We start from the raw sequence: 17,016 nt of genomic DNA on the forward strand, positions 1-17,016 counted from the left end.
TTTTAGAATTGGCTTCCATAATGATAAATGAGCTATGATTGTGCTATTACAGAATGAAGCTTCACATGTCTCTCCTTGCTAGATTTACTATGATAAATAGTACTGGATGGACTGAAGGACAAAAGGCATGGCAACATGGCTACTGGTTTATAGTTAATTTGTGTTCCTCTCTCTTACACAGAAGTTAAATTTTTCAACCCAAAAGCTAGTTGAGGTAATCTCTTTCCATCTATGCTCCCGCAATGGAGGTTAGCCTTAATTTCAAGTTAAACACCATCCAACTTGTTTTTAAAGATCCTAATGAAAACAAAATACAAAAACATTTATTTTGTCCACTATTCCTAGTTTGGGACTAGTTAGTTCAGCTAGTTAGACATTATTGTAGCATGGTATTTGACATAGCATAATCTATATGACAAGATACTAGAAGGCCTGCTATATTATATAACTGATTAGTGACAACACTCACCATTTTCTCAACATCAAGTTCATCTATATCACTTGGAATCTCACCATCCTCTAAATCACTTTGAAAATCTGTATCTTTATCTGATTCCAGATTGTTCGCATACTGCAGGTCTTTATCAAGCTCCATAAATTCCTCATTGCCAGAATCCTTTTGGTAATCCTCTTTCTCGTTAAAGGAAATAGCAGAAGAATTTGTTCTGCTATGGTTTTCTTTAACTTCTGTCTTCAACTCCATTATATCATCTAGCAGCCATTTTTTCTCCTCTGTACTGATGGTATTGTCTGTCTCTTTTCCAGCTATTTTGTTGCTACATTCTGAAGTACTTTTTTCAGTTTCTGCTGCATCCTCCCAGAAGGAATTTCTATTTTTACTTTCTTCCACAGCTTGCATTTCACTGGTGTAAGAATGGTCGGCCAGTTCTGCTGGGGTTGACTTATCTATTGCAGCTTTCTGGCCCAAAGAATCATCTTCCAATTCATCATCCACCTCACTGAGGGAAGGAGAGGAGGGTGCTGCATCATATTTGTCTCCCAGTTTAACTTCTGGTAATGAGTCAGCACTTGCATGGTCCTCTCCAGGTATGTTTTCAGACACCGTTGTTTCAACAAGTTCAGAGTCCGCAAAATGAATGTCCTCTAACTCAGGTTCAATCAACTGCTCTTTTGACGTGCTACTGCTCTCCAGTTTGGTGATTTTCGCATCCACATTATTCTTCTCATTGCCTTTACTTTCAGCCAAAGGCACACCAGGTTGAGGACTCACAAACCTAAGTGGTCCCCCAGTGGTTATTATAGTGTTTGGCAAAAGTTTCTGCCCTGGAGGTAACTGCAGTAAAGCAAACCCAGCTGGCTGTAAGGAAACCAAATTGCCTGCACAAATAGGATTATTGGCTGCATTAACAGTTATAAACTTTGTCCCTGGTGTGGTTGTAATGGGAACTGCCAAGCCCATGGGTGAAGCGGAAGATACATTTAGTGCAAAAGAGCTGGTTTTTGTAGCAGAAGTAGTACGTGGTCTCCCTCTTTGTGGTATTATCCCCTGTTGGGCAACAGGTGGTGTAGTATTATTGCTGGGAACAGGAGTTGAAAAAGAGGCTTTTGTAGGTGTGGGGAAGCGGATTGTTCCTGTGGATCCTGATATGTGAAAAGGAAATGTTAAGTAAAGCAGTCAAAGTACAATGAAAATAAATTAGGAGGTCACACAGTCAAATTATATATTGTTACAAATCAGGGTATGGTTCATAGTATTAACTGTCATGTGAAGAAACTGTAGCAATTATTAATTCATGATAAACATAAACACCCAAATATGGCAAAATCTGGCAATACAAGTCTCATTTACATAATAAGGAAGGCACGTGGTGAACAATAAAGAATTATCTGGTTTATGGCACTCAGAGCATTCCCCAATCATCCCGAGATGTTCCTCAGTCAGAAAATAAACAGTGCATCCTCCACAGGACACACATATACAACATAGAAAATAGCATTTATGTTCACTTGGCTAACCCCAGCATTCAAAAACAGAATACACGATTCACTTCTGAAATCCCTCAGCTAATTTTCTCATTCTATCCCATGCAATTTCTATTTAGAATTACTGATGTCATCAGCCTTGATTATCTCTCTTGGCATTAATCCAGTTGTGGATGAAACAACAACTCTGGAGGCTCAATTTCACATCCAATAATTTATATTCTTTATGTGTAAACTACTGTATCCTTATTTTACACTATTTTCTAGTTCCAATGTGAAGAAACACCAGTGCAAAAAGGGTTAATTTACAAAAAACTAACTGATTAACTTGAACATATTAGAATATAGTAATCAAACGGAGATCCAAATGAGCTATTTAATAGAATTGGGCATGTTGCCAAAAATAAGCTATCACCTCTGGTAGGTCATGAGGTGGTGGGGGAGTCTAGAACAAGGGGCATAACTTTAAAATTAGTGCTAGACTATTTAGTAGTGATGTCAGGAAGCACTTCACTCAAACACTAGTGAAAATGTGGAACTCTCTCTCAAGAGAGGGGTAAGCCAATTGAAAAGCTTAAGACTGAGTTTGGTAAAGTTTTTGTTAAGCAATAAAGGTTACTGAATAAAGTGGGTAAATGGAGTCAAGAATATAGATCAACTATGATCTAAATGAATAGCAAAATAAGTTCAGGGGATTAATGGCATACTGGTCTATTCTGTTAGTCTCATTTATATTGTTAACTACAGATTTCATTTCTCAGCCCAACTTCCTAATCTTTATGGATGTTTTGCATCTTTCACTCCACACTTGTTTTCAATTCCTCTGGTACATTAGTAACAAAGGTACTTTTGGCTCTATCCTTACATTGACATATGAAGGGCATGTTAAAAGGTTCCAGCATCAATCCTTGAAGTACCTTCCTCATAGCTTTGCACCAATCCAAAGTGCACTTACTTTGATATAACCTGTTGTGAAACCAATCCATTAATTGTATACCTTTTTTATGCTTTTCCACATCAAGTAACAGTTTACGTCTTTATCAAAAGTCTTGCCAAAATCTTAAATAATATCTATAGAGTTTGAAGACCTCCGCAGTTCACCTGTCAAGCTTGTCTTTTTTCTTGCTGAAAAGCTATACTGAATCATCCTGATGACTTCATGCTTATTTTATAGAGTGCCTTCTAGGATTTTAACCTGAATAGATGTCAAGCTTATCACTTTTTAAGAAAGTCCTTTTATTTGCTTAAAAAGTGCCAAGAAAGAGCAGCTAATGTGAGCTCACTACAAGAATTGTTTACAGTACTTCTTTCGACCTGCATCAACAAAGACTATGGCCTCATTTAACAATCAGTTCACTTTACAAAAATAAATCTTCAGCAAGACTGTTTCAAGATTCAAAGCTAGAACTTACCTGGATTTCGTCCAGTAACAGGGACCATCTGGTGGAGATTTGGCCGATTCCCAGGACCAGAATTTGGTAAAGGCACAAGTTGGATGATCTGGCCATTTGGGTGTCGGAATAGGTTCCCACCTGGACATCTCAAGGGCTGTAGTATCATCTTCTGTCCAGGTGTGAATTGTAAGTTCTGGACAGGCCGGACAGAAGGCACAGTAGATTGTGTTGGTATCAAGAGCAGTCGCGGTCCATTGGTTTTCATCGTTTTTAATGAATCGGACGGAGCAGAGTTGGCAGCTTCAGGCTGCTTAGATATCCCTGTCATAACAAATAACTAAATGAAACACAGAAACATATAAAATCCTGATGGGACTGGACAGTCTAAATGTGGGAAGAAAGTTCCCACTGCTAGGGAAGTCCAGGACTAGGGATCACAGTCTAAGAATAAGGGGTAAACCATTCAAGACTGAGATGAGGAAGAACTTCTCCACTCAGTTGTGAACCTGTGGAATTTTCTACCACAGAAAGCTGTGGGGGCCAGTTCATTAGATATGTTCAAGAGGGAGCTGGACATGGCCCCTGCGGCTAAAGGGATCAAGGGGCATGGAAGGAAAGCAGGAGCGGGATATTGAAAGTCCATGATCAGCTATGATCATATTGAATGATGGTGCAGGCTCAGAGGGCCCAATGGCCTACTCCTGCACCTATTTTTTTCTATGAATACATTAATTAACACAACTCAAAGTCAATGTGCTTAGTTACATTTCAGGTACCATTTTCTAAAGGGGCAGTGGCAACCGTGGACTTTCAGTGGATTGGTCTGTGATTATGCTCGGCAAAGTACGATAGTATTTTGCCATTGCCTGCATTATAGCTGACCAGGAAACTCTCCTGCTCTTACTATCTGCCATGAGGTTAACTGGAAGGATTTACAAGCTGATAACTTAGACGGGTGGTCATATTATGCATACACCTTTGGTGGTCAGAGGCCTGAAGGAGAACTTGAATACAGAGCTTTGGCCCAGTGGTATGAATGCTACTACTGCCATAAGTATTTTTATAACCCTAAAGGTATGTTTTAAGTAAACAAAAGGAAACATCAGCTCTGTAGTGAGGCAGTAGGGAGTTGTCAGCACCTGTAGAATTATTAACCCAGTGATAATTAGGCTCTTCAGGAGGGAAAAATGAGATGGGAAAGCAGGGAAAATAATTACTGGACCAATACTTCAAATTTTCAGGAACCACACACTTTGAAAATAGCTTTATAGTTGCAGATCTCCTTGGACTAAACTAAGTTATTTTGAGGATATAACTAAAGTAATTATTATGAGAAAATTATTAAATATAACGTATTAAGGAGCCAATTTGCCTTGAGCCATTGGCTGGTGTGCACTGGGCATGCTTCTACTAAAGGTATCCAGGGTCAAAAGTATCTCTGGGGTGTGGTGAGGTAAAATGGAAGACTGGCAGTTTTGTTTGCTGCTCAGTCAGCACTCTTATCATCTCTCACCATTCTGTGTCCAACTGCACTCCTCCACTGTAAGGAGAGCTAATATTACTGCAGTTTCCCAGCAACATTGAAGAAATCTAGGCCACTAAGTGGTCTTCACTCACACTGCTCCACTAACCTGTGCATTTCATTCAACCTATCCTCCAAGTCACTGATTTAATAGGAGGCTGAGGATATTCCACCCACCCAAATTCCATTTGTTTGGGGTGGGTGAAATTTATGTGTGCGCAAACTGAGCGACAATAGGATTCTAAATAATGACCCGCTGTTGGACCATGCCAAAATTCCAGCCTCCTTCAGGTGTTTCATTTAATATGCACCCAGATCCACCACGGAAACTGAGACTTCTAGGCTAAACAAAAATACTTAATTTATTTAACACCTTTTATGATCCCAGGGTGTCTCAAAGCACTGTACCACCACTGAAGTATTTTTTTAAGTGTAGTCACTATGTGATGCACAGCAAGTCCCCACAAAAAGCAGTAAGATTAATTAGTAATTTAGCTAATGTCAGTTGGGAGATAAATATTGACCAGATGGAAAACAAAACCCTGCTGTTTTATCAAATTATACCATGGGATCTTATATGCCCATCTGCGGGGCAAGTCAGGGCCTCAGTTTAACAAGAATAGCACATTCAATAGTTCAATACTGCACTACATTGTCATTGAAAGTGGTTATTTTACATTTTTCCTAGTTTTTAGACAGTATACATTAAAGCACTGACAGAGCGAACAATAAAGATTTAAATGATTCTTTAAACAAGGGGATAGCTTACACATGTGAATGCAGAAAGAGAATTAAACAAGTAACTATGATTTTAAAACATACATGCTGATATTTCAGATACATTTAAGTACTGTATGAATCATTATTCACTTTGGTCAAAGCAAGTTACCGAAAGGCATAAACGGACAGATAAATAGTTGAGAGCCAAAGGCTAGGGAACCCATTAGCTAGCAAAACTCTTATCTGGAAGTTTCTTATGAAGGAATATATTTTGCAGCAACAATGAATAGATTCAGTCACTGATCAGACACAGAACAGATAGGCCCCTGGATGCAGGAACACATGTCTATTCAGCTTGGCAGTAAGTTGGTGGGAAGATCCACTCTGACCTTTACGGTAGCATCTACCATAACCTTGCAACAGAGAAGTAGCTCGAATTTAATGAACGAATGAAATACCTTCATGCTGGAAGGAACAGTGCAGTTGGCTGAGGTACTTGACAGATTAGTATTAACATGTGTACTAAATGAAATTAATTTTAAACTAATAAAGGGCAAGGAATCTGATAAAGAAAATGTATAACTTTTGTGTTTTTACTGATAACTTCAGAACTTGTTTGAGAGGTCTGGGTATTCTGTATCTGTGACCACTGAGATAATTTCTTCCATCGATCACTGGTCTTTAGTAATCTTTTACCTTTTGTACTGTGGCATTGGTTTCCTGAGTCTAATTGCTACCTTTTCAAAAATCCTGCTAACATTTGCGCATTTGCAGGACAAGTCAGGGTCTCAGTTTTCAGTGCAGGCGCGAACAGTGCAATATACCTTCAATACTGCACTGCAATGTCAGCCTAGGATTTGCAAGTCTAAGTGCACCCACAATTGTCAGACTCATAAGAACATGAGAAATAGGAGCAGGAGTAGGCCATCTAGCCCCTCGAGCCTGCCCCGCCATTCAATAAGATCATGGCTGATCTGTCGAGGCTCAGTTCCACATTCCCGCCCTCTCCCCATAACCCTGAATCCCCTTGCCTATCAAAAGCCTATCAACCCGCGTCTTAAAAATATTTAGCGAGGCAGCCTCCACCACTTCAACGGGCAGAGAATTCCAGAGATTCACCACCCTTTGAGTGAAGAAGTTCCTCCTCAACTCCGTTCTAAACCGCCCTCCTTTTATCTTGAGGCTGTGCCCTCCAGTCCTACTGTCCTTTCAGGAAGAACCTCTCCACCTCTATCCTATCCATCCCATTCGTCATCTTATATGTCTCAATGAGATCTCCCCTCATTCTTCTAAACTCTAATGAGTACAAGCCTAGTTTATTCAGCCTCTCCTCATAGTTCAACCCCCTCAACTCCAGTATCAGCCTAGTAAACCTCCTCTGCACTCCCTCCAAGGCCAAAATATCCTTGCATAATTGCGGCGACCAAAACTGCACACAGTACTCCAGCTGCGGCCTCACCAGTGCCCTATACAGCTGCAGCAAGATCTCCCTACTTTTATATTCAACCCCCCTCGCTATGAAGGCCAGCATCCCATTTGCCTTCCTGACCACCTGCTACACCTGTAGGCTGGGTTTTTGCGACTCATGCACAAGGACCCCGAGGTCCCTCTGCACCATTGCATGCTGCAGTTTTTCGCCACGTAAGTAATAGTCCTTCCTACCAAAGTGGACAACCTCACATCTGCCAACATTAAATTCCATTTGCCAGTTCCTGGCCCATTCGCCCAGCCTATCTAGATCCTTCTGCAGACTCTCCACACCCTCCGCACAATTTGCCGTTCCACCAATCTTGGACCAAATTTTGACACCATACACTCGGTTCCCTCCTCCAGATCATCTATATAAATGGTAAAAAGCTGAGGCCCCAGCACCGACCCCTGGGGCACTCCACTAGTCACCAACCGCCAATCCGAATAGCACCCATTGACCCCCACTCTCTGCCTCCTATTTGACAGCCAATCCTCTATCCACGCTAACACCCTACCCCCAACTCCATGCCCCCTGACCTTCTGTAATAACCTCTTGTGAGGCACCTTGTCAAACGCCTTCTGAAAATCAAGAAACACCACATCCACCGGCTCTCCTCTATCCACCACCCTAGACACATCCTCATGGAATTCCAATAAATTCGTCAGACACGACTTCCCCTTAACGAAACTGTGCTGCGTCTCCTCAGAGGTGAGCATGTCACTAACTGATCCACAGTTTATAATAAACTTTAGCAAAGCTTTTAACATTGTATCACATAGATGACTATGCAATATAAGTGCTTTAGTTTGATGATTCCTATGGGTCACTTAGATACACACTATGATTTAAACTTGGTGTTGCCGCAAGAATCCAATGTTCCTGTTAATTTTTTCTAGCGGCTCCTTATAAGATGGTCCTGTTGGCTGAATCATTTTTATCCATCAGTAAATTAACACAGCTAAAAATAACTCATTCCAAATCTCTAGGCTCACAATATCCAAGAGGTTAAATCAGTGAATAAGAAGTAAAATGTTTGTGGGCCAGGCACTGCAAGTGTCAAGTTCACATGCAGCCCACTGCTCATATTTTGACGATTCCAAGTTTATAAGGTAGAAAAATTTGATTTATTATTGTTAAATGTATTAACATAGTGAAAAGTATTGTTTCTTGCATGCTGTACAGACAAAGCATAATGTTTATAGAGATGGAAACAAGAGCGTGCAGAATGTAGTCTTAGTCATAGCTAGGGCATAGAGGAACATTAACTTAATGCAAGGTAAGTCCTTTCAAAAGTCTGACAGCAGCAGGGAAAAAGCTGTTCTTCAGTTGGTTGGTACATGACATTAACTTCTGTATATTTTTCCTAATGAAAGGAAGTAGAAGAGAGAATGTCTGGGGTGCATGGGGCCCTTAATTATGCTGACTGCTTTGCCGACGCAGCAGGAAGTGTAGATAGAGTCAATGGATGGGTTGCTGGAGTAGGGAGGAACTTTTAAAATAGGTAAGTAACTAGTTGGGTCAGAGAAGTCAAAGTTTAATTGTTATGGGAGTGATATTGAAATTGGAAGCAATGGTTAGCTGTTCTACCTGGGGTTTATTCAGGGGCTGCTATTTTTGTTGTGTATACGTTAATAAATTGAGTGAGGATGGAGACAAGTGCTCAGAGTTTGCCAGTACTACAAATTGGGGGTCAAGGAAGGGAAGGAACTGCAAAGCAGTGAAGCATAAACAAAGCAGATCTGGACAGGTCACATTGAACAAAAATTAGAAATGGCATTTGAGAAAATCACGTTGTGAAATTGAAAAGGAAAATAAACAAGGGTACAAAACAAACGTGAGTTTTGAGGCAATTCAAGAGGATAGATTGGGTTCTACACATTTCAATGAAAAAATTCTTGAACTATCATCATAATGTAACAAAGATTATTAAAAAAGGTAATCAGATTCTGTGGGGCAAGGTATAAAACACAACTTCCAGCAAATGACAAATAATTTGTAGAAAGCATCAATGTATCTTCATTTGGAGCAGCACACAGTTCAAAATACCCAGTCACAAGGGAAAGGTTTAGAGGCAAGTGTTAAGAGGACATGGATCCTACTTGCACAAGAAAAAGCGCAGACACAGTGAAGATACAACTTTATGCAGAGAGTGATAATATAGATTAACAGCCTAGCTACATCAGTTCAAGCAGAGCATGTTATAAATTTCAAGAAGGTTTTAGTAGTATCAAGTTGTCGAGAGATGTGCAAAATAAAGTAAAATAAGAAAATGGCAACTTTTTGGTCCTGCTGAAAGTAGTCTCAGCCTTATGTACATCTTTTGGTCACTTGATAGTCAGAGATAAAAGCCTCTGAAAATGCTACTAAAAATTAACAGATTTTCCTGTAGGTCTGATTATAAAGAAGTTATTATTAGAAATTGGGAAGGTAGTAAGTAGATGAGATTGCACCACTGAATGGTTTAGGTAATGTTCATGTACCTAAATTATGTTTTCATTAAATAGCTTACTACATCCCACTGCCGTCATTTTAGTTGGGAAGTTAGTTAGCTCAGTTGGTTGGACGGTGGTTCATGATTCAGTGCAGTGCCAACAGTACGGGTTCAATTTCTGTACTGGCTAAGGTTACTCATGAAGGCCTGACTTCTCAGTCTTGCCCCTCACTTGAGGTGTGGTGATCCTCAGATTAAATCACCATCAATCAGCTCTCCCCATTGAGGGCCAACGGTCATGTAGGACAATGGCAATTTTACTACGTGAGCACACCAGTTTCTGAAAATAAGCATTTAACTCATTAGACAACAACTTCTTTTGAGCTTAACCATACTAACTCAATTTATTGATTGATTTATTAGTCACAAGTAGGCTTACATTAACACTGCAATGAAGTTACTGTTTAAATGGCAACTTCAAAGGTTTTAAGGCCATGATCCTCCCGAATAAAAATGAAGTGCCGCCTCCCACTGGCAGTGCCTGTCAGGTGGAATTCAGCCACCGTTATTTAAAAATGTGCAGAATGTAGAACACACCAGCCAGCCTGGCTTCGCAGGGGTGCCATTTTTAAAGGGTATCCAGATCACAAGAGTGCAATGTCAGCAACAGCCCTCCCCTAAAACAATGGGAGATCTCCTCTACAGGACAGCGACCTCCCCTTCCCCACACAATGTGAGCATGAATGCAAACCCAAACCCCAACAGGAGAAAAGCAGCAAAATAAGGGTAGCAACTGCCCCACTCCTGCCATTTCAACCCTCCTCCCCCCGCAACAGTGCTACTCGTTCATTACCCCTTGGCATCCTGTCAGTGACACCAATGGAGTGGTGCCAACCTCTTCTATAGCTGAAAGCTACCCTCCAGTGCAGGAACACTATTCCAACATGAGTGGTTGAAGACTCACCATGGACAAAAAAGTCATCTTGCATTCAAAAAATAAGCCTGTATATAAACATTCCAATTAGAAAATAGGAAGTGAAAGCTCCTGCCTGCTGTTTAATAGCCTGGATTAGTCAATCAGTAAACATGGTGGTTAGAAAAGAGGAAGTTTTTGACGCTTACTGGATTGTATCAAAAAGAAACTGTTTGATCTGCTCTGGAACTGTCAGAGCAGTTCAAAGTGGCCAGGCTGCTTCTGCAGTATCTCCAGTCAGTCAGAACTGGAATGAGGGGTTAGATATGTTCAAGAAGGAGCTGGATATGGCTTCAGATCTCCCAGTCAGTCAGAGGACTTCAAATGGATTTGCTCACACCTGTGATTTCTGAGAGAGAGGGGGCAATTTTTTTGTAGAATGGAGTGCTGCTGTAATCTTGATGGCTTCAAGATGTCCAGGATACACGCAAAGTAGTGACCAGGCCACATCAAAGGTTTCAGGCTCACAGTGCCAGGGACCCGGATTCGATTCTCGGCTTGGGTCACTGTGTGAGACTCCCTCTGCAGCCTGGCACATAACTGGCGCCGACTGGACTTCCCACTTTTGGGCATGGGGAGTGGGGTGTGGGTGGAGGAAGCAGCATACCAGCAGGCTTGAGCAGATGGCCTCCAACCCAGAATTAAGGTGCTAATTTTATTTATTTTGATGTATTCATGAGGATTGCACCCACTCTGGGTGGGAACTTCATCAGGGCCACCAAGATAGGCTGGGAGAATCACAACAGGCTTAACACCCGGCACGATTCCTGTTTTGGCTCTCATGTCCAATTCAACGGACCAGCCTCGAACCCATCTACAACTAGCAAGACTGGAAAACTGTCCCCTTATATCCTCAATTGCTTCAGGCAAAGAAATCAGATCATCGCATAAATATTTAATATCAATAGTCAATGGCTAAGAATGTTGCAGTGAATTTTCTCTTCACTTGTATCAAACATAAATTCACGTTGCTCAAACAAGGGCTGAAAAAAAGTGTGATAACAGGAAATGGACAACCTAATAAGGATATGGACCAGGGGCTTAACATGGACATTTTGGCTCCAATATTTTCAAGGATGCAGTGACCCATAAACATGACAGTCCTGCTGAATTCAATGGCAGAAGAATTTTGTTGCTCAGTTCCCACCCAGCAGCCCGAAGGGGTGGAATGAGGGTGTTTGGTGACCCCATTAATGGGAATGTGGAGATTACACAGTGGGCGTAAGACTGATTTTGAAGGGAGATGCTGAAGGGAAGAATCCTGGCACACAAGTAATTCTGGAAAAGCACTCAGCTGCTCAATCTGGCAATTCTGTCCTTTAGCTACAGATTTTGATCAATCTGGGAAACATGGCCCGCAGCCTTTAAAATCCAAACTGTTGCTAAATTCTGAGACATGCAGGCAGTGTACTGGCATATCAATCAGCATCGGACTCTCGAGAACAGGTTACTTGTCATTCCTCACACTGCATCAAGTCAGGTGTGTTTGTGATAGGCTGGGGTGAAGATTCTTATTATTTTAAATTTATCCTGCCCTTGGCAGTCCTGTGGAGTTAAAGTTGTCCCCCTTTTCTCTCTCTGGATCTGCCCTGACCATTGGTGACTTTGATTTTTACAGATTCAATGCGGACATCATTCTAATTCAAATGCCAACTTTCACAATTGTAGTCATGTCAGTAGAACTGTAGCTTACCTGCAGGTGTATTTGGTGTTGATGCCACAGACATAATGGTTGTTCTTGTATTAACAGTATTGGTTAAAGCAGCAGTGCTCGTGGTAGAGGAGCTGGGGGAGAGCACTGGAGTTAATATCGCCCTGACTCCGGAAGCACTTGCAGAGATCACAGCAACCACAGTTGTTGCTGTACTTTTCGCTGGAGTTTCAATGGTACTTGTAGATTCAGCATTCTCTTCAGAAAATCTTTTTGTCAGCACGGCAGAAGATTTTGTCCCGCATGCATCTGTAGTCTTTGAGCTCTTTGATGTGGGGGAGATACCTGTGGTTACTGAAACAATCAAGCCATTGCTTTGTGATTGACCAGCTATAACAGGGATAGCACTTTGGGCAGCTGTAATAACCATAACTGTTGATACGAGGGGAGAACTGATTGGTGCAGCAATGCTGGTTGGTGGTAATGTAGTACCACCCTGTTGCCCACTAAGCACTGGTTGCAATGACCTGAAACAGGATGATGACTTTTGCAAAGCTCTGTCTTTATTTATTACAAGATGAGTGTAGCCATCAGGTACAGCATGAATCCCTGCAAACAAAGAAGATGAAGAAGAATTAAAAAATATAACCATATACTGATCATTTGTTTAATAAACAGCACAGAATGCTGACAGGACAAGAGTAAATTGCAAACAGATTAATTAGAAGGGTCTTTGGATTTTTCTCTCCAATTCTCTCCCCTTTTCTCTAACTCGCTGAAGAATGCTGAGGTCAGGTTCATGAATGCCTACCACCTTCAAATAGTATATCAAAGTCAAGCCTAACATTACTCAGTACCTAAACAATACAACATATATTCTAGCAGCATAATAAAAGCTCCATCAAAGCTAATGCCTTTAAAACACAAGAGTGCTCTCCCAGCCTTTTAAGCCTTCAGACTGCTTTCTACCAATTGTGGTTTCATCTTACTGCCATTAGCAGGGACCACAACTTCTGCCACTAAGCTTAAATCTCCACCTCTCTCTGTTGACTGACAATCCCTGACCCCAACCACTACCGAGGTTTGATTCCTACACCCAATCCCCCTCCAGATTGACTGCCTTCAGCTACTGACCCCCTGCTGTAAACTATTCTCTCCGGCAATTGGCCTGTTTGGTTGGGAACCAGGTGAAAAGCAGAAAAAGAAAGTGTATTGAAATCCTGCCATTATTGTTTCCTCAGATTTTCCACCTTACCCTCCACTAGCATGCTCTCTCACTGGACTGTAGCCAAAGAACAGCACCCTAACCAAGGTGAATTAACTCAAACCCCAATGAGCCTGTGATTACGATTCTGTGCAGTTCAGTGTCACAGAGCTATTCAATCATCTGGTTTCTCAAAATTAAGCTTGCACTTGCCACCAAATTAAAAAGGTCCAGATAACAACTTCAATACTTTTTTCATCATCTCATTTCCAAATGTGTTGCTGCTCCATACGATGCAGTAAAAACTTGGATTTTAAATTAACTCAGTAGGGGAAGAAATCCACTTATGCAGCACTACTCCTAGTTGTTATAACATAACCAATGATAAGATTGGAATCTGTTATAATGTAACCTATGGTACATGCTGAGGGTCAGCTGACCAGTTCACCTGGGAGACAACGTAACTAATGGCAAAATAATGTGGAGGTCAGCTGACCCAGTATAAGTAGAAAACAGATGGGAATTGTGGGGAGCTTGTATGGCCCCAAATATTGGGAATAATGAAGTTTCTTTATTAAACTTTTTCTTTCAAGTTTGAACCTTTTACTTTATGAAATTAGTTTTTTTTATTGCTTGCAACTGAAGTATCCTTACTACCGGATGAATATTAGTGGTGCTGCATCGACTAATTTGTATGCTCAGACAGTGCCACAGGTTGATAACTGCGAAGCATATAAGCATCAAACAGGAATGCCACGCTGGCTGCACTGCTAACAGCTCACATATTACCTGCCCCAGAGAACTGATAAAAATCTGCATAGCATGGCTTCATGCTAAAAAAATTTCCCCATAACTTCTACCCCCAATTTATGGCTTAAATAAAAAATGGTTATCTAATAAATGACCATTACAATTTGTTCCACCTGTCATTTAGATCCTTGCATCACAAGCTGGCATTTATAATTGCACATAACCTTCTACAGTACTGCTGGCCACTTGTTAATCCATAGTATGCTGATCCCTACTTTAACTCGTTTCTGTTGGCATAATGAGATTTCTCATCCATGTCTTGTTTTTAACATGCATCTTGTTTTTTGGGTATCCTCCTTACCTGTGTCTTTGTTAACAGAAGTAACAAAGGTATTCTGTGAGATTTTGCTGTCAATGGGTGTGGTGAAAGATACTGCATCCTTTGAGGCAAATTGAGCTGAGGTTGAAGTGACCGTTGTACTCGAGAAAGACTTGAATGATTCAGTGGACTTCACTTTCCTTGTAAGGTTAGCAATCACTCTATTGATTGAATGAAGCGCTCCAACCTGACCTAGTGTCAGCTTTGTCTCGTCAGTTTCATTTCCACTGACCTAATCAAAGAAATAACAACAAAGAATAGAGACATAGGGAAAAACTGTTCAATCGTGAAGGGTTCATCATTGAAAGGAAATTCTGCCAACAGAAATTCTTTTATAAATCATAAAGATTTGGTAGAATTTAATATTTTAATTTAATAATAATACTCAAGCCATTTACATTCAAGTGCAGCAGCACAAGGCATCACATGAACTACATCATTTTTCTGTTCCCTCTTTCTACATACCTGGATCATGCCACTTTGGAGAGAAGCGGATGCCGTAGCATTGGATACTGGCTTTACCTTGCTAGCCACTGGGAAGCCTGAACGAAAGGTGGTTAGCACAACTTTCCCTTTTGTATTGTTGATAGGTGTTGCTTTTGGTGCAATCAGTCGTGTTTCTGTAAGCTTGCGTCCTGAAGACTGGGAGATCTTTTGGATGGAAGCAGTGTGAACTGACACCTTGCCATCTTTCTCTTCATTGCCAGGTTGAGTAATTTTCACCAAGGAGCTATAAATTGGTACACCTCCAGGTGAAAGGTCTTGACATTTACTGTAATTTGACATGATCTCAACAAGGAAGTTACCAGTGTATATTTTCTCCGAAGTCCCCTTATTGGCAGTGTGGCATGCAATAACTTTAAGGATGTTTGCACGCTCTGCTTCCCAATTACAATTTGAAATGATCTCAATCAGTTTGGGTGTATTCTTGGACTCCGCTGATGTCTGTGGCTCTGTTGAAGGAAGTTCTGCAATCTCTTTTTGTGAAATGTCACCTTGTACAGCCAAGTCCATCTCCTGTGTCTTCTTTGATATGCACATCTCATCAGGATTTGGTGTCGTCAAGTTGCTTTCACAATCTTCCAATTTCTCACAGTCCAGCACTAGACAAGCCAAACAAAGTGACTGACTTTGAGTTTTGAGTGATGAGGCTCAGGTAATGCATATAACATATTCTGCAGAGGCCAAGCTCTGCAGATATATTTTAGATTACCTACTGGTGTTATGTATTCCCTCATTATTTTTAAAATTCTTCACTATTAACATATAAATGAACAACACAAAACCACCATCCCGATGTTAGAAGTCTGAGTGAACAACCTTCCCTAGCCACCTTAAAACCTACAATCCTATCATCTAGTATGATACCTCAACTCTTCCCAGTGAAAGGATGCATTTATTGTCCTATTACTGTACAAGGCATTTAAAGAGGATGACGCAAGTTAACAAGAAGATTGCAGAGGTCATTAAAATAGTACAGAAAATGAACATTTTGGTCATCAAGACAACACCAGCTCTCCATAAACCAATCCAGTCAATCTCATACCACTGCTCTATCCCCATTGCTCTATAAGTTTATTTCCCTCAAGCATCCATCCAATTTCTTTTAGAAATCAATGTTCACTCCCACCACCCTTGGATAAGTTCCTGAACATTACCGCTTTAAAAAAGTTCTTCCTCACATCTTCCCTGCATCTCTTGCCTAAAACCTTAAATCTGTGTCCTCCAGGCCCCTGTATCATCAGTTCACGGGAATGATTTCTCCTTGTCTACCTTATCTAACTAAAACTGTCATATTTTGGTACACTGTTTTCAAAATGTCCCTGAATCTCCTTTGCTCCAAGAATAACTACCACAGTTTTTCCTACCTAGCCTTGTACCTAAAATCCCTCATTCCCTTGAATCATTCTAATAAGTCTCCTCTGCATTCTTGCAAAGACCCTCACATTCTTTCTGAAGTGTGGTGACCTGGAATGGACACAATACTCCAGCTGGAACTCAGCATATGTTTCTTCTACTCAATCAATGCCTCTATTAATGAAATCCTAGATCCTATATGCTTTGCTACTTATTAATCAATATGTCATGTCACCACCTTCAAGGATTTGTGAATAAAAATCTAACATCCCTCTGTCACTGTATGCTATTTAGAACTGTGCTGTTAAGTCTATGGTCTTCTGCCAAAATACATCACCTCACACTTTTCTGTATTTAATTCCATCTGCCACCTGAGTGCCCATTCTCCTAGCCTATGTCCTGCTGCAGTTATTTTCTATCTTCCTGTTTGCCTTACCTGCAACTTTGGTATCACTGGCAAATTTTAAAATTTTACACTGGTGAAAAGTCAATGTATTTGATGACTAAAGAATAAAGAAGGCCCACAGTTGATAATTTAGTGCTCAACTTCCATACAAAGGTCAATTATGTCAAAGAAATACAGGAAACAATCCAGGAGTCAGTTCAAAGTGTGTAACACCTCATGGTGCCACGCTGGACACTAATAGAAAACAAGTTATTTGTGCAAGAAAAGCAACACTGCCAAGCCCAATCTTTTTCTCACTTAACAGCCACTTACAA

At 40.8% G+C, this 17,016-nt stretch overlaps 1 protein-coding gene across 2 annotated transcripts in view; it reads right to left on the minus strand.

The window, feature by feature from the left end:
• Positions 1 to 17,016, minus strand: part of mgaa (MAX dimerization protein MGA a) — a 91,424-nt gene that overhangs the window by 23,492 nt on the left and 50,916 nt on the right. For both annotated transcript variants that reach the window (XM_080203020.1, XM_080203019.1), the window contains exons 13-17: positions 14,905 to 15,542; positions 14,422 to 14,671; positions 12,149 to 12,715; positions 3,357 to 3,659; positions 470 to 1,602 (exon numbers count right to left, since the gene is read on the minus strand). In XM_080203020.1, the coding sequence (XP_080059146.1) occupies positions 470 to 1,602; positions 3,357 to 3,659; positions 12,149 to 12,715; positions 14,422 to 14,671; positions 14,905 to 15,542 (2,891 nt within the window). The remainder of the gene's footprint in view (positions 1 to 469; positions 1,603 to 3,356; positions 3,660 to 12,148; positions 12,716 to 14,421; positions 14,672 to 14,904; positions 15,543 to 17,016) is intronic.

Source organism: Carcharhinus amblyrhynchos, chromosome 14 (assembly GCF_965287045.1).
Source record: "Carcharhinus amblyrhynchos chromosome 14, sCarAmb.v2.hapA, whole genome shotgun sequence".
NCBI classification, from domain to species: domain Eukaryota; kingdom Metazoa; phylum Chordata; class Chondrichthyes; order Carcharhiniformes; family Carcharhinidae; genus Carcharhinus; species Carcharhinus amblyrhynchos.